The 18956-nt window shown below is 38.1% G+C and overlaps 1 protein-coding gene and 1 long non-coding RNA gene across 2 annotated transcripts in view; one reads left to right on the top strand and one right to left on the bottom strand.

The window, feature by feature from the left end:
• Positions 1 to 18956, bottom strand: part of LOC131045893 (uncharacterized) — a 54478-nt gene that overhangs the window by 33246 nt on the left and 2276 nt on the right. The gene's annotated exons all lie outside the window — the stretch shown is intronic.
• The window catches only part of LOC131045892 (uncharacterized), a 152599-nt gene that overhangs the window by 132681 nt on the left and 962 nt on the right, over positions 1 to 18956 (top strand). Inside the window, exons 11-13 of the mRNA XM_057979557.2 lie at positions 3569 to 3806; positions 15132 to 18520; positions 18664 to 18815. Coding sequence (XP_057835540.2) covers positions 3569 to 3806; positions 15132 to 18520; positions 18664 to 18815 — 3779 coding nt within the window. The remainder of the gene's footprint in view (positions 1 to 3568; positions 3807 to 15131; positions 18521 to 18663; positions 18816 to 18956) is intronic.

The raw sequence follows: 18956 nt of genomic DNA, 5'->3' as shown, positions 1-18956 counted from the left end.
TTTAAGTTGAAAATGCTATGTTGAAATGAATTTATCATGTGTCCTTAATCATCTTTTGGTTTGTTTTGGCAAATGAAAGAAGACCAAGCCAGGACAAGGACGACCTTCTCCAGCCCAGCATCAACAAGGACGACCTTCTCCAGCCCAACCTCATCAAGGACGACCTCTTCCAGTCCAACATTTGAAGGAAAGACAAGGTGGCATCCCAGTCATCACTCCTCCAGTCGGGTTGGTCCACTTCAGCATGTCCAGATTCAATGTACCTAACTCATCAAAGATGGCACTAACTTCGATGTACCTACCCCGGCTATCTATTGGTCAAATATTCTAGAGAAGACGTGTCCAAATAATGCAATTATTTCATTGGTCAGAATTAAGTTTGTTGTAACTAACCCTAATTAGGGTTTTCATTGTAAAATCTCGGCCATTGATCTCAAATTGATTTGAGCCATTGAATTGTATTGAGGGCACTATATAAGCCCTGGCTCCTCATTTGTAAAGGCTAATAGTTAGTCAATAGTTGATAGTAGGTGAATAGTTAGCTAGTAGTGAATAGTCAGTTGATAGAATAGCAATTAGAGTAGAATAGCAAGAGAAGGCAAAGATTGTTGCCAAGATGTTGTTGTAAAAGACTTGTAAAACTTCATTAAAGAAATGGTGAAATCTATGGGTCGATTCAACAATTTGCATGGTCTTTATACTTCTCAGATTTGATTTCATGTTATTAGATGAGTGGAAGAAATGTGTTTGATTGATGGTGAAATTTGTATATCCATACTACTAGCAGTTTGTTGATTGCAGACTTGCCTTGTGTAGTCAACTGGAATCATTCAGCTTGAGCTTAACTTCAATTGTCGCTTCTTCATTGACATGCATCAGCCTGATGGTGTCTATGCCTGTAGCAATGATCTAAACATCACAAAGCTTTCCTCCGAAGATCGCACTAATCTTGTGGAGATGGTCCTGGGATGTCAAAACAAGACTTAGTTAGAATTCCGTCAAAGATCAATCATTGCTCCTACATTCTTAGTGTCAGAATTAGATCCTTTCCTGGCCCTCATCCTTTTCCTTTTTTTCAAAAAATCTAGACTAGTGAAATCCTGTGTTCCAGCAATGTTCAAAGCAAATCAGACATTTAGTCATCAAGTGTAAGTCCCCTTGTGATTCCAGCAAAATCACATCATACCACAAAGAACTTATCCACGAGTAGAGAACCTACATACAAGAACCTTGGAGTTGCCTCGACTGATCCTTCGGCGAGATCTTCAGCAGTCAGGAAACTTTGCTCAAGAGAGGATAAGGTACCTTTAGGTATTTTATTTTGTGTTTGGTCGTGTACAAAATACACATCAACAGGCCTTTGTCGGATGTTTCATGCAACTCCTTCAAATGCTTCCAAATTTCTAAGGTCGACTTGCCAAAAGGAATCTAAGGTAACTGGTCATCTGTGACAGAGAGCTTGAGAAGCATGACAAATTCCCTATTGCAATCATCAAATTTGTCTTGATTGGCTCCAGCTGCAGAAGTACGAGATTCATTTCCTAAGACAAGATCATCTAGGCGGCGATATTCAAAAATAGTTAACATGCGCTGCTTAAAGTGTTATAATTTTTGCCGTTGAATCGTTGATTGCCTTCCAACATCAAGTTAGTCAATGATGCCATCTTGCATGTTTCCCAATGCATGGAAAACCAAAAAATTTGAAAGGCGTGAATCTGAAATAAAGGCAGAATCAAGTATAGACTTCAAAAAGACAAAGTACAGTTGACAAGGATTTCGAGAAAAAAATTTTGGCTGACCCAGAAAAATCTGACGAAGACCCAAAAAAGCTCTCGAAAAACCCACAAGGAATTTGAAATCAAAATGCAGATCTAATAGCTCAAAAATTTGATGCACGAAAAACAATGCACCCAGAAAAATTTGACGACGACCCAGCTGAGGTTTCGAAAAACCCACAAGGAATCTGCACTCGGTTTTTGAATCGAACTGAAAACTAGAGAGTTATAGTGAAAACCCTAGTCGTTGAGGCTGAAGCGACAAAAAATAGACAAAAAATAGATGTAGAGGATTTAACAAAACCATAGCCGTGTGCAGAAAACAGTACCCATAAAATGTCGGGCCGTCACAAAAAAAACCTCCCGTCGGCAAAACACGGGTCTGAAAACACAGAGGCGGGAAAAGAAAACAAAGCCCTCGAAAGAGCCTTCCCGTCTTGTCATGGCGCAGAGATACAGAGCCGTCACAAGTGAAAACGTTGAGCAAAATCTGCAGACCCCCCCCCCAAAAAAAGAATGCAGAAGATAAAATCGCACAGAAAATGGACGGAAAAAAAACTATCACGCGACCTACAAACCAATCTGCCATGCGCTGGGAAATAAGACAGGCGCGAAAAATTGCGCTAATTTCCGTCACGCTCAGAGAGGACAAAAAATATCACACAAAATTGCAAAACGCGAAATGAAGAGCGCGATAAACACCAGAAGGCAACAAGTCGCGATTTTTAAAAAATCGTGCAGATAAGAGGTCGCAAGAGATCGCATGCACAGAGGAAAACAATTTCGCACAGATAAAAACGTTTTCAGAAATCTTAAAAAAATTCTTTCGAAAATTTAAAACAAAATCGCCCAAAAAAAATGGCCCTGATACCATATTATGAAAGTAATTTGGTAAAAATTTGATTGTTGCATTTACAAATGATCATGAAGATCATTAAAAAGAATTACAAGGAAATACAAAATAGAAAGTTTCTATGAAGAAACTAAAATTACAATATATTACATGATTGAGCATTAATAACTAACTTAGGAAAATATAATATCAATACAAGCCTACCACCTTATAAATTTGATAATTGTTGGTGATATGAGCCACACACTAATCATAAAAGGACTGGTGACAAAGTGAGTTGGTAGCTCAAAAGTAGAACACCCTAACAGCAAACGGAAGGTCCTAGGTTCAACTCTTAGCTGGTCTATGGAAAGTTTACATGGTATCAAAACCAAGACTAGGAGCCCAAAGAACTCGTAATGTGACTCAAGTTAGGTTGTTGGAGAAATGAGCCACATGTAAATCATAAAGGACTAGTAGCTCAGTGGTAGCTCATCCCAACAGCAAAGGGAAGTCCCAGGTAGTCCATGGAAAGTTTAACAATAATTTTTTATTCCACAAATAATGCTTCTTTATATGGCTTGCAATATGTGATCGACTGAAATAAGTATCACTTCTTTTTTTCTTTTCAATGTTATGATTTCTAGGTTCCCTTCCTAACTTTTGCATAGTTTTCCTATGGTACACATTTTTCTTCATTATAATTTGTATTATTCATTTCAGACATCTCTTTGTGTGTAGCTTTAAAATGGGGTGTATATTTAATTTAGCATTTAATTATGTTTTATGTGCACTAATTTCAGTTAAAAACTGATTAATTTGTAAGAATGCAATGTAGGGTTTGGATTCTTATATTTGCACTCTCAGTTTCAATGCGTTGTAAAGATTGTGCGAATTTTTTTATATGCATGAAGAATTGGATTTACAAATTGACAATGAATTTTTTGGTTAAAACAAACAGATGTTTAATGAGAAGAACTATAATATGGCGGTTATTTCTTTCGAGAGGGCTGGAGATATGAAAATGGCTAAATGGGCAAAAGCTAGAAAGCTTCAAGAAGATGGACAGAGAAATCTTGAGACACACAAAGAAGCTGCCAAACATTTTCTGATAGAAGCAGCAAAAATTTTCCTTTCTATAGGGAAGCCAGATTCTGCTGCTTATTGCTTCATTTTAATGGGAGAATATATTGAAGCTGGTAAGAACAATTTTTTTCCTTTCTATAGGAAAACTGGATTTCGCTGCCAATTGCTTCATTATAATGAAAGAATTTATTAATTTTTTTAGTTGATGAGGTCAAAGAATCTGTCTCTTAAACAAGATTCTGACTCAATGATGGAATTAATTTTATTTTTGATAAATTGTTAAATAAGATAAACAAGGGTAATTTTTTGTCCTTTCAGTATCAAACGTAAGGTCAAATATCATTTAATATAGCTCTTTCAAGAACACAAGGCATTAAGAAATGTCCCTGCTACCAAGTTTTATTATTTCCTAAATTTGAAATCTAAATATTGATATAGAGAAATTAATTTCATAAATAGATCAAACATTCTATTATAGTGTATGTAAGGTTGTCCATCACATATAGGTTGATCTCATCAAACTACTAGTTCACTGATTTGGATTTAATTTGCAATCTACTAGACAAATTATTAAATGACAAGAAATACTCCATGTCATGAAAATGTACACAAAAATAGAATATAAAATTTCACACCACAGTGCCTAACACTTCTTGAGAATGTGTCGGCTAAGGAATATCCTGATTTCATAAAAATTGCAAGTCGAGGTAAGATTGGAAGGCTTTACATGCACCAAAATCTTTGCCACTTAAGATGCATAACTTCGGGGGGCAAGTCCTAGGTTGATGTGTGAACCTCCTTTCTAGTAACACCACTTAGAGGTGCTTGTGTCCTTTCTGGGTCCCCTTAACTTTTGATTACTCCCAAAGAACATAAGTGAAAGCACATAGAAGTAATTACTAGACATATAAAATAGTGGCTGAAGTGATGGCTTGATTACTAAAAACATTTCATGTATTGAAATTATCTTACAAAAGTAAAATCTCTTAATCAAATGTGTTTTAGCAGAAATGAAATTATAGAGGGAGAAAAGGAACAATATTGCACGATAAGAATATATTTACTAATATAAGAGAGCTATTTGCAATTTTAGCAATCTTGATGAAGACATCTTATAACAAAACTTCTCTGATTTTTCTATTTAGATATTTCTCTTTAACACTTACTTTTGGAAAATCTCCCATCTTTAGGTTCATCCTTCTCAAGTGTTTGTCAAGGCAATGCTTTCTCTATGTTTGGGCAATCCTCATAAGCCATTGAATGATAGCTGTCCAATAACTCGGGACAATAGCAGTCTAGGCATTCCAAGTAATCGTTGAGGCAATCTCGATTGATCAACTTGCTTCCATGTTGTACACCAATGTATCCATTCCCAAGTGCTCGCTTTTGTTGCATATGTAGGGAAATATTTTCGTAGCAATGCTATTGTTAACTTGATGTAGACATGGAAAATCTGTTGTAAATATATAGGGCTTTGAAATAGTAATTCCATAGTGTTGTGACCATTTCACACATCGCCCCATTAGAATGGGGACCCCCTCTTTTTGCTTTGTTTTTTGCTTCTCTCTGCTTGTTCTTCTCTCTGTTTTTAGGGTTTTGAGTGAGTGAGTTGTCTGTCTGGACTAGGGCTAAACCTTGGGGGTTCTTTTGGATGTCATTCAGGCTAAGTCTAGTCAAATTTTGGAGAATTGTTAAGTGTCCTCCCGAAGAATTGAGATGATTGAAATTAGGTAAGTCTTTCAGGAGAGTCAAATGGGTCTCAGGTTAGGTCTAATAAAGGTTTTTAGGGTAAAATCCAATTTTGACTAAGTGTTAGCATTTTTGAAGGTGGAATTGTGTGTTCTTGCCTAGGTGAGTTTTGATCAATTTTTTGAAGCAAGATGATGCCTGAAACAAACAAATTGCTCCTGACCCTCAGAGAGGGCCCAAGGCGAAATTTATCCTGAGTGCAATTTCTTGTTTTTGATGGACTTGCTAACTGGTTCCTGACCTTGAGAATGACCTAACTTTGCCTTGTGAAGCAGTTTGAGACTTAAATTTGATGCAGTTTGGCCAAAAGGGGTAAAATCGCTCCTGACCCTCAGTGAAGGTCCAGGGCGAAAATGTTGTTTAAGTCATATTTGTCACTGACTTTTCTAATTTGCTTTGTGCAGGGTCTCCTGGAAGGATGATTGAACATGACTTAATGCTTTGGAAGGTTTGGGGACGTAAAAGATGGTGAATTTTGAAGGCTAAGGGAAAAATCGCTCCTGACCCTCAGAGAGGGCCCACAGCGAGATTTTGATTTCCTTCATTTTGCAATGAAAAGAGACCAAGTTTTGATCATAAATGGAAAATAAAGGAATTTCTCCACCCGCCTGAAGAAGTTTTGACTTGAGATGATGAAGGACCTTGTTGAAAACAAAAAAATCGCTCCTGACCCTCAGAGAGGGCCCACCACGAGAAATCTTATAGGGGTCATTGCTAGCCTTATTTGGTCGACTTGAGATGTCAAAAGCATGGTGAAGGATAGAATGAGCATAATGAAGTATCCAGACTTGATCAAAGATGATAAATTGAAGGAGTTTTGCCCAGGAAAGGTAAAATCGCTCCTGACCCTCAGTGAGGGTCTAGAGCGATTTTCTTTGTGTGCACATTTTTGGACCTTTCTTGGACATGAATTTTTATTCATAGCAAAGAACAAGATGACATCTTCCTTGGCAAAGTGATTTTTAGATGAAAAGTGAAGCATTTTGGTCCAGGTAGCAAAAATCGCTCCTGACCCTCAAAGAGGGTCCAGAGCGAGATTTTCAAAAGTGTATTATTCTTACAAGATCAAAGTATGTTTTATGATTGGAAGGGATGAAGGAAAGCATGTTCTATCCATTGAATATAATTGAGAGGATCAACAAAAGAGGAAATCAACCCAAAACTGAAAAATCGCTCCTGACCCTCAGAGAGGGCCCACAGCGAGAAACCTAATATGGGAACTTTTCATCCAAGTTTGAGGAAAGCTAAGGTTAGGCATGGGTTTGAAACGATGTTTGAAAGGCCTTGAAGTGAAAAGAAATCGTCGAGAATCAAAATTTTGAAGGCAATTACAAAAATCGCTCCGGACCCTCAGAGAGGGCCCATAGCGATTTTCCAGGATTCTCTCCTTGGTTTGAAGAATTGAGATAAAATCTTGCTTGGACAGGAGGAGAACGTGATGTGTTATGCCTTGGAGGTGATTTGAAGATTAAAAGATAAAGGAATTTGCCTAAAACCAAAAAGTCGCTCCTGACCCTCACTGAAGGTCCAGACCGAGATTTTCAAAAAATGCATGTTTTCTTCAAAATGGTGCTAAGGCAAGGTTAGGATAAGGCGAAGAGACCTCCAAAAACATGATGAATATTGTTTTGCCTTTGAAACTTGATGATTTTGGTCAGAAAATGAAAAATCGCTCCTGACCCTTAGAGAGGGCCCAAAGCGAAATTATTGAAAATCCTCATTTTACCTTGCAACAACAAAGCGAGTTTGGATGAGATGGATAAAGGAAGAACATTGCCAAATGACGAATGAAGTTTCGATGAAAAATGGTGGATAATCAAGCTCAAAATCAAAAAGTCGCTCCTGACCCTCAAGGAGGCCCAGAGCAAAAAACACCAAAAACACACCTTTTCCCCAAAATTTGACAAAGCTAAGTTTGCAAGTCAGTGAGGGGGCCTAGTTGAAATGTCTTGAAGAGATTTTGAACGTTGAAAAATGCTAATTTTGAGCAGAAAATGGAAAATCGCTCCTGACCCTCAGAGAGGGTCCAGAGCGAAATTGCCTTCAAAGACATTATTTCCTTCAAAATTATTGATGAATTAACTTTATAGTGCAAGGAAATGGATTTTGGAAGTGACATTGTGAGTTTAACAAACAAGTTGAGGTGGATTCCAGCTAGAAAATGAAAAATCGCTCCTGACCCTCAGTGAAGGTCCAAGGCGAAATTTACATTTTCACCTATTTTTCCTCATAAAAAATGTCAAATTGGAAGTGCAACGCGTTAACTAGATATCAATTTACCCTCTAGGAGATTTTCAAGTCAAAATGTGAAATATTCAAGGCTAAAATTCAAAAATCGCTCCTAACCCTCAAAGAGGGTCCAGGGCGAGATCCTCATGAAATCTCATTAAGCCTTGTTTTAAAAATTCATATTCTCCAAATTGCACTTGATCACCAACATTGCTAATTTTGAGGCATTTTGGAAAATTAAGATTAAATTGACATTAAATTAAAAACATTTTGGCATTTAATAAATTAATTTTAAGCCTTAAAAAATCGAACTTCTATCTTGGAGGCATCTAAAATTAATTTTTATTAAATTAAAATTAAATATAAAGCGCTCAAGGCCTTATTTTGATTTATTTTGCCAAGTCGGCCCCCTTTATTTGGAATTTTATTTATTTTTTTAACCTCTTTTTGCCAAGTCGGTCTAGAGGGAGCAAAAGGGTGAGCGCTCAATATATTGGGGGAGTTTTTTCACATTTCAAATCATTCAATCATTGCCTTAAGTGCGAATTTGGGGAGCTAGAAGGAGGTGCGAAATCTGGTGTGCTTGGAGCGAATTTCTTTCAAGTGTTGAAGACTAGAAGGAGGTGGAGTTTTATCTTTTCAAAGGCTAGAGGAGGCGCAATTCATTCAAGAGAGGGCTTTGATCTACATTTTGCCTAGCGAAATTCATCTATTTTTGCAAAATTTCTTAGAGTTTAATACTCAAGAGGAGGTATGGCGAAATCATCTTGACACCCTTGTTGAAGATTTGATTTTTGAACATTTGTTTTGGAAAAATCTAAGTATCGCATGGTTAATTAGGAAATAATAACTCAAGATTTATCATGAAGTTTCCTAATTAAAATCTTATATCTTCCTTTTAAGTTTAATTTCTACACTTCAAGATTTATTACTAATTGTGAAATGTTGTGTAGGTGTCAAGATGGCGACTCCAAAGGCAGGAGCATCCACTAGTCGTCCAACTCTCATCAAGGAAGATCAGAAGAACGACGAATTGGAGACCAGGATTGTGTCCAAATGGAGTAATATCGGAGATACCAACTTGGGAAACTTCAGTGTGAAGAAGTTTCGAGAGGTTTCCTACATTGGCAAGCCATCACCTGTTGTGAAGAGGATAATTGAAAGTGGCATCATCAAGGCGGCAGGTTTCCCTCTAGCAGTCCAGTGTCATGAGCTGATGATCGAGTGTACCCGCCATTATGACTCACAATCAAGATCGATCGTATCCAAGGAAGGGAACACCTTAGCTTATCTTTCAGAGGAGGCTATAAGTGAGGCTCTCCATCTTCCGGAGCATAAAGATATGATTTACAAAAGTTTAGAAGGAGCCAAGTCGATGTACGAAGATGATCCTGACACCTGTTTGAACCACATCAACAAGAATTGGTTGTTCAAAAGTCGTCCTCGTCTAAACAAGATTCCCAACACATCGCATAGGATTGATTTCTAGGAGGAGTACAGAGATTTGATAACTTTGCTCAATCGAGTTACAGGGGCTCCTCAAGCCTTCTACTTCGAGAAGTGGATGTTCTTCTTCATTCAAGTGATAGTCCAAGGGAAAGGAACACTTCATTGGGCCAGAATTATTAGCAATAGCCTGGATGTGCAGTTGAGAAGACTAAGGCCTACCAAGTCGTTCCACATGAGCTCATATGTCATATATGCCTTGATCAGGAGTTTCGAGTATGCAAGGCTACCTCACAAAGGTGTGATCGGAAGAGGACCCGGAGAAGTGAGAGTTTGCAACTCTTATGTTCATCTGCATCATCCACTTGGAAGTGACTACAAGTTAGTCAATGATACCTTCACGATGAACATCACTAGGATTTTGCAAGGCGAGATTCATAATCGACCATCTCTGGATGCACAAGAGCTTGTGAAGAGGTATGGTGCATGGTTCATCCAGTTTCAAAAGTTTACATACATCAGAGTTCATGGGTGCCCTTCACCTCCTTACATGTTGCCGAGATATCCGACAGATAGAATAGTGTTACTTGAGGTAACCAGACAATTGGTAGCTTGTGCAAAGGTATCCAGACACAAGCATGGAAATGGAGTGCCCGTACCTATCATATTGGGGAATTCAGTTGAGGTATGTCCTAATACTCAAGCTTCAGAGGATGCAGAGAAGGAATTAGCCTTGTATTCATTCGCCTTCTTTGCCTCACGGGAGAATTTTGATCCTTATGGTTATATGGAGGAGACAGTTGCTAGGAAGTAAGGACATGAGTTTCAGGTGGAAGACTTTTGGATGAATCTCTCAAATGATTTAGAAGTTAAAAGGAAGATGCATTCCAGATTGCCTTTAGATTTCATCAGAAAATGCAAGGTTTACAGAGTAGCCGATCAAGCCCAGGACAACGGCAGATACCTCCAGTCATCCTATGACAAAGAAGATAAGAAATTGAAGATAGATTGGAACGAGCTTGAGATTTTGGACTTGAGAGCTTTGATGGCTCCAGTTTTATCATGTACTCGCAGATGGGTGGATGTACAACATCAGAAGTTAAGAGAGCAGAACGTACCAATGACTTTTACTTCGGAGGAAAGACCAGAGGAAGGAGGAGCAAGCGTGAGTGAAGACACTTCTCATCCTAGAGGCGTAAAGAGGAAAGAAAGACCTGAAAAAAGGGAATCCTCCAAGAAGAAGCAAGAGGCCAATCGAGATCACCCATCAGGCACATCTTCTCGACATGGAAAGAAGGCAAGTCAGGCTGAAGGTCAAGAAAAGATAGTACCTGAGATTGATGAATCAATGGAATCCACGGTACAGAATGATAAGCCAGAGAAGGGACAAACACCTCAACATTCATCAAGTCAACCTCTACAAATTGATGAGCTACAGGAAGATCAGGGAAATGATGATGAAGCAACATCTCCTCTCCGAGAAGATGAACCCTTGCTTAAAGAAATACAAGTTAGAGAGACAAGATCCGCCATCCCAGATTGGTTGAAGGAGAGACTGACAAGGGTGATCGTGATTGAAGAGGAAGAAAATGTGATTGATTTGGAGAGCCTTATAGGAAATTCTCAAGAAGTAACGGAAAAGAAGAAGGCCACCAAGATGTCTAAGGTGATCAAAGATGAGGCAGGATCCAGGAAATTGCAAATAGCTACACCAGTAGTGGACAAGTAGGAAGACGAAATTCTTGCAAATGAGTATGATGTGGAAACATTTGAGCTTGGTCCACTCAAAACTGAACATGCAATGGATGAGGCAACCGATTCATTTGAGGCACTTAAGGACAAACTCAAGGAAGAAGTGGAAAAGAATAAGAGGCTTGAGAGAGAGGTCGGTGCTTGGAGAGGCTACTTTAGTCATCTCAATCAGCCCTTGAGACGTCAGGATCCAGCAGTATCTCCTATGCAAGCACTTCCTCTTAAATCAGTTGGAGAAGCAGAAAGGGTCAAAAGCTTAGTTCAGCTTATGAGTTCTTGGATTGATAAATCCCACACGGTAGCCGTCGAGTTTGCTACAAGGATGATGAAGACAATCCATCGAGCTATCCAGGTCCTTGAGATTATTCATAATTTATTGATTACTATAGCCGCTTTTGCTCATACTAGAGATGTTATCATTCCTGTCCTGCAAGTAATAAGGCAAACACCAAGACGGATACTAGCACAAGAAAAGATAATGGATGGAGGATCTCATAACCTATTACAGTGGTCAACTCTGCTCCAGATAAAAGAGGTCCTTTTTGAAGACATCAGCTCCAAATGCAGTCAAGTTGAAGGTGTCATCCATCCAATTCAAGATAAAGTGTTTGAAGTGTTATGTACCATCCTTGGCCGACGAATCGAGATTGAGACAGATGTGGACATCCAAGAGTTGGAGGATAGAATCAAGGTCATCTTTTGCAAAGAGGAAAATGTCATCATAGATGAGCAACGGGACCTTATGTTCACTACCATGCTCCTGATTGAGAAGATTAAAGAACTCGAACCTGGATGGGAAACAGCTCTTCTCACTGCCTTCGATCAGGTCATTCACTTGGAGGAACGAATGAAGAATCTTCTCGAGATTCCTATTGCTGAGATCGAAGGAATTGTGTCCAGATTCGTTGGATATGCTAAGAAAGAACATAGGAAAGGGAACAAGGTTCTAGAAGAAAGGTTGTTATAGGATGATGTGGCATCTTAATTATCATTGGTCTATGTTTCTTCGACTTTTGTGCCAATTAAATATTTGGCTATGCATTTAATAATGTTCATCTAAAAGGGGAATTTTTTGTAATAAACCCTACTTAGGGTTTAGGTGTCAGAATCTCAACCATTGATCTTCTTTCGATCTAGGCCGTTCATTGTAATTGAGGATGCTATATATACCCTCACTCATTTTCATTTTGCCATTAGACTTTAGAAAAAGAGATTAGAGAGCTTAGAGAGAAAGTTATTGTGTAGCAAGATTGAGTAGTGAAGAAAGAATTTTGAACAATTGTTGTCCATTTGGCTTTGAGATCAATAAAATATTGAAGTTATGGTGTTTTATTGTAATACTTGTGGCTATCTTCATGGTCGTTTATCTTCTTGAATCATTCTCAGTCGAAGTAGTATTTAAGTTCGAAGGACTAAGTGTTGTGCTTGATTTTTGGTGAGATTCATATCCAAACCACTAGCTTCTTACTGATTGTAAGGACGCCTTGTGTGGTCAACTGGAAATAGTGAGATTGCTTGAACATTCAATCATTATTGGAATATTGATAGGTATCTTTATGATAGTATCTATAGTCTTTGATGATTTGAAAACCACTAATTACCTTAGAAGATCGCATCAATTTCAGTAGAGTTGTAATTCCTTGGCAATATTGAAATTGGTAGAATCTTACCAAGTCTAGCCTACATTGAGTCATTCTTAGGATTAGAGTAGAATTCATCTCTTGAAAACCCTATCTTTTGATTTTTTTGAGAATTTGTTAATATTAGGAAAAATCCTGTTCCTGCAGTCGAGTGAGAGCAACACAGACCAGCTTTCAAAGTGCGTAAGACCCCTTGAAGAAACAGCGTTCACAACGACCACTGGTGCTTATCCACATGTAGAGATCCTACAGAAAGAACCTTGAAGTCATCCCGATTGATCCTTTTCGCGACATCTTCAACATTCGGAGGCTTTACTCAAGAGAGGATAAGGTACCCTTGGGTATTTTATTTTGTGTTTGATAGTGTACAAAATACACGTCAACGCATAGTTCCATGGAGTTTCCTAATGGTGGGGCAAGTTTAAAGGATGAGAGAACCAAGGGCCTAACTTTGAGGACGAAGGGATGGCGGCAAGACAACACAAGCATGTATAATTCTTGAAAATTTAGTTATTAAAAGATATATAGGGAATAAGTATCTGAATTACAAATGAAATTTTGATATACTAGTAAACTACCAAACTGTAAAGTTGAAAGAACCTTGTAATGATTGCATTAAACATTTGAATTCTGAACTTTGAAGTGAACATTAACAAAGAAAATGTCGATTTGAAATTTATTATATTCAAAATTTTATAATAATGGAAAAAATGAATTGCCGACTTTTCAAATTGGGGAGCTCTGATGGTCGTTTTGCACTCTACTAGGGTTTTTCTTGTTTCTAACTGCTATTTGTTTTCTTGAGTGTCTGTTGTCATACTGCATTTATTGTGGAAACCTTTAATTTATAATGGCCTCGACCAGCCTTAGCTCAGTAATTGATGCTAGTGTTGGAGCTTTGGCATTTGGAGATAATGGTACCCCAGAATAAATGCCCAAGAAATTTGTTCCCAAAGTCGTTAACAAGGTACGTCTTTTGGTACCCCTAATGTTTTTTTCCTGTTCAAGATTTTGATAGTGCATGCCAATGGCTTGAATAGTTTACTTTGATAGGGTATTTTGTGGGGAGGATTCCACCCAAAAGCATGCTTCATAACTAGGTCACCAAGACCTAGGCCCCTCATGGGGTCCATCTTGATGGTGTCCAGAATCTCACCAAAGGCTTTTTTTTGTTTTGCTTTATTGAGTCTAACCATGTTCAGGCCATTCTCCAACATGAGCCTTGGCATGTGCGATCATCTCTGCTTGTTTTTCAGCCATGGTCGAGACTTCTTTGTCTTTGATGACAAGAAGCTCAAGGTCTCAGTTTGGATTGAATTTCCTAATCTCCCTTTGCCTTGTTGGCCGTTTTTGCAAACCATTGCCCAGTCCATCGACAAGGTTGTCTATGTTGAGCCTAAACAATTTTATCATGCTCGCCCTCAGAAGAGGGTCTATGTGGAAGTTGATTTTTATTGAGCCCTGAAAAAGACTATTGAAATTTAGATAGGAGGTCTCTGTCACTCGCAACGAGTGCTCTATCTGAATCTACACAATACTTGTTTCTGGTGCTAGTCTTCGGAGCACAAGATTAAGGATTGCCCTTTGGCCGCCTTGTGAGTTAAGACTTCCCCCCAAGGAGTCTGAACCTTCACGCTCTTTTGAGGCCCCTAAAGCTGATGAGGGTTGGACAACAGTTGCTCATAAGGGGAAGAATTCCTCATCTGCTTTGGCTTCTCACAAGCAACAAGGTTTTGCTGTCCCATAGCCGCAGCCACATCTGTAGCCCACTATTTCAAACCCTTTAGCTAAGGGGAAGGAGTCTTCTGCTCCCATGACTAGTAATGGTGTTGTTTGCAACATCAACTACAAAAATGAAATAAGACAGTAATTCTCATCATAATTATATTTACTTTCATATGTTAATTGTTTCCTTCATTGTAATACTTTCATAAGTTACTTGTATCCTTCATTGTAAAAAAGCTACACTTTGCAATCGAGGATCTTAACAGACTTATGACGTAGATAGTACTTCTCATCATAATTATATTTACTTTCATAGAGATCCTAGGGAACTTATGAGATGGATCTCAACTGTTGATTTATGCATGCTATAAATTGTTATACTTTTAAATTCAGCTTTCACATTTTCCAATTTATATTTCTAATATACAGTTTTAAACTATATTTTACTATCAACATAACACACAATGTTCCGCTTTGACTTGTCTTGCAAAGGACTGTTATGAAAATGTTAATATGTTGGCCAAGATAGATGTGAGACATGATAGGAGAGTTTAAGGGCCTCAAGAAATGGCACTTTGTTTTTCTCTAATAGGGAAATTGATATTAATTTGCAAAACATCTTCATTACTTAGGATTGATTTTCGATCTCCTGAACTCCAAAAAAAATAATAAATCAATCATCAGACAGCTGTAGAAATGCTTTCATGTGTGTGTAAAGTTTTTGAATAGATTCTATTTTTTGTATGATGTGTATTATCTCGTATTCAGATCTGAATTATCCTTGTATATGCATCAGAGCCAAAAGCTATATACAGGCAGATTCAATGACCATTTTCTTTCCCTGCATGTATTACCATTTTGTGCTGATACCTTTTGTTCTATGTTGGTCGGTGGCAGGCAGAATATATGAGGAAAAATGCAGTGAAACACGGCTTGAAGATGCAGGAGATTGTTTTTCAGAGGCAAAATGTTGGCACAATGCAGCAGGTGCATATGCTAGAGCTAATTGTCTTTCTAAATGCCTGAATGCCTGCATAAAGGGAAAATTATTTGACATTGGTTTGGAATTTATTGAAGTCTTGAAAATGGAAAACTGCAAATCAAACTGCGGAAAATGTGAGGCTTGCGATGGTGTAAAAATTAAAACTGAGTATCTCAAAATGTGTTCAACACATTTTCATCAGAAAAAGGATACCAAGTCTATGATGAAATTTGTGAAAGCCTTTCCTACGATGGACTTAATTAGATCTTTTCTTTGGAGGAAAGGTTACTTTGATGAACTTCTGGAAATCGAAGAGACAAATGAGAACTTCATGCAGGCTGCACAGGTGGCAGAGATGAAAGGCGATTTGTTTCTTGAGGCTGTTAAGTATCTTAAAGCATGTGCAATGCATTTTCATCAGAAAAGGGATACCAAATCTATGATGAAATTTGTCAAAGCCTTTCCTACAATGGACTTAATTAGATCTTTTCTTTGGAGGAGAGATTACTTTGATGAACTTCTGGAAATTGAAGAGACAAATGGGAACTTCATACAGGCTGCACAGGTGGTGGAGATGAAAGGTGATTTGTTTCTTGAGGCAGTTAAGTATCTTAAAGCATGTGCAATGCATTTTCATCAGAAAAAAGACACCAAGTCTATGATGAAATTTGTGAAAGCCTTTCCTACAATGGACTTAATTAGAGATTTTCTTTGGAGTAAAGATTACTTTGATGAACTTCTGGAAATTGAAGTGACAAATGGGGACTTCGTAGAGGCTGCACATGTGGCTGAGATGAAAGTTGATTTGTTACTTGAGGCTGACATGCTAGAAAAAGCAGAGAAGTATGAAAAAGCAGTTGACTCGATTCTACAACATGTGCAGTTAAGTTCTTTGTGGGGAATGGAAAATAAAGGATGGCCACTCCAGCACTTTCATGAAAAGAATCAACTTGTAGAGAGAATAAAACAAATAGCTGAACAAAACCTGCTTCATGTACCTCAAACTCTTTATTGCCTTGATTGTAAAGCATCGATTCTTCTAAGCCAGTCTCAAAGTCTCTCTAAGTTAAAAGAACAAATGATTCTTGCACAGAAGATTGGAAATGTCAACTTTGAAGTTCTTTCTCTTCGTAAAGTTCTTGATGTGCACCTTCATTCTGATGTCAAAACATTTCAGCATGAGCATGGGAGGAGTTTCCTCAATAGTGATGATAATTCCAAAGTGCTGCTGGAGAATACAGTCTCTTCAACAGCAATGATGTTTCTTTGGAATGCATGGAAGGAGAAACTGTTATCCTCCGTGGATTCACTTTCAAAACTAGAAAAGCACCGGGAAAAAGAAGAAGATAAAATCTACATTGAATTTGCTTTGGAATATTTTGGCACCAGAGTGAGCAGAAATAATGGATTCTGCACTGTGTTTAACAGTGAAGCCTTCTGGCTTAAGGGTAGGAAGGATCAATTGTTGCAGAGACGAGGAAACTGTGCACAGATTACTATCCAAAACTTTTCTATGTATGCAAAAGAGTTTCTTCTGATGGAAATGTTTTCTGTTGGAGAGGAGGTTGTCAAAAAACTGCATGAGATCTATCTTTCTTGCAAAAATCAGCATTGTGCCCTTACTGTTGAAGGCACTCTGATACTTCAAATTTATCTAGTTTCAAATGCTTTGGAAGATAAGCTGTTGGCTAGGTTTGGACAGGTGACAAGGTCGATCAGGATCCAATGCCTTAAAGAGCGTTTCTTTGAGGTCTTTTTCCCATTAAATACACAGTATGAAAACACAAAGGAATTTATCTCTTTGCGGGAGAATTCAACAAGCAGTTTGATTCTCAAAGACATAACTGTAAATATAATAAACAAAATAGGCAATGGCATAACTCTTGGGCAGGTCGGAAGATTGCAACTATTGCTCCCCTTTTTGCCTAGGGAACTGGTGACAAACTATGGTAAGAAAGTTATTAAGAGTCTCCATGACAAAAATTGCTGGAATAATGAACTGCTCTGGCTGCCTATGGAAACTCTTACAGGGTACACTTTCAAGGATAAAAGGATGGATCTGATAAAAAGCTTTCAAGCAGCTTTAACCAGTACTTTTCAGGAGTGGGGGAAACACGGTGACTACATTTCTCCAAATGTTTTTCTTTCTCTACTGGAAAAGTTGTTCTTCTTTTCATCTTCATGTGAATATCTCTCTGGAGGCTTATTTTTGCCAAGGTCTTTCTGTGTAGAGTTTATAACTGGGGAACAAGGGAACCCCACTTGTGCTTGGTTTTGTCAATCAAAATGTCTACCTAGATGCCAGGGAAGGCTTGAAAGATTCTATCGTCCAATTTATAATATAATTTATCAGCTATTAGTAACTTATAGAGCTGAAACCTTTAGATGGATACAAACTTTCAAGATTGACAGTCGAGCTTATTTTCCAGAGTTGGCAGTGCGTTTGATTATTATGCTTTGTTTAATAGGTGTCAACAGCATAGGCTTATTTCAGAATGCTATGCATGTGCTTTCGACCATCATCCAAGATAAGCATATCAGAATGAGTCTGACTCCTAAATTTGGAGGGAAGCTGCTTCAACTTTTACAACAGTACAATCCAAACAGAGATGCTTTTTTCATCGGCTTCTCCCAGTTAATGAGACAACTTGATAACCCTTTGGTGATGATTGATTTAGATAAAAGTCTCGAGCATGAAAGTAATCCTGCAGATCTCATTGTTATTGGGCCAGAGAGCATAAAATGTAAGGAGATTCTCCTTCAGTCCGTCTTTCAGGATAAAGGTGATGTAATTGCTTCAAAGGAAAGTGAGGGAGACATGAAGAGTAAAGAGCTTCCGATACACTGCAAAAATAGCATGCAGCCATCAAATATTAGTAATTTTGAAACTAATACAAAACATATTTCTGAATCTTTTAAAGCTGAAGAGAGTGTTTCTGACAGTTCCGAGTCTCTCAGAGATAAACAAGAGAATACTCTCTGCACACCCCTATTGGACTCCGGTGACATTGATCAGCAGAAAAAGATTGTTCCTTCAGGAGTAGATTTCAACTCTAGAGATAAGAATGTCCACTTTTCATTACTTGAAGACATCAAACCATCTTACAAGTTTGAAGTCGATGGTCATTCTCTACCTTGGTTTGTCCAATGGAGGATGAAAAGGTGGCTTTCTTGTGCTAGGCGTCATCTTGAAGAGACACTATCTATCAAGGACAAATATATCAGGGAAGCTTGCGAAGTCTTCAAAGGGAACACAAATTCTTCTTATACAGAGATTTTTATTTCCAAAGCATGCCCTCTCAAGGTATAAAAAGCATGGGATCATTCCTGTGAATTATGATAACCCTCGTGATATATATAACTACACTGTTTTCCCTTCTTTTAGGTAGTTATTCCCAAAGAGGGCAAAAGCTCAAACTATAACGAGCTCTGATAATTTGAATGCAGGCAGAGGTAGACGAACTCTTGGACCTGATAAAGACCACAACACTGAAGGTAAGACAAGGCAAAGTTCGACCTGATGAAGAAAATGATGTCCTTGAGGAAATGCATAACATCCATGAAGAATTGTTAAATTCATCTAAACTACTTCAGCCAAGGTCAGTCAGCAATCTTGTGCATATGCTCTATCTGTACCAGGTTATAAAAAGATTTTTAATTGCAGTGCAAAATAAAAGAAGCAGAAGCTATATTCTTTATAGAAGCATAATGCAAAATAGGAGAGGCAGAAGCTACTTTGT

Source organism: Cryptomeria japonica, chromosome 7, assembly GCF_030272615.1.
Source record: "Cryptomeria japonica chromosome 7, Sugi_1.0, whole genome shotgun sequence".
Taxonomy (NCBI): Eukaryota; Viridiplantae; Streptophyta; class Pinopsida; order Cupressales; family Cupressaceae; genus Cryptomeria; species Cryptomeria japonica.
The sequence above is the reverse complement of the archived record's forward strand: the minus strand, read 5'-3'. Positions and strand labels throughout refer to the sequence as shown.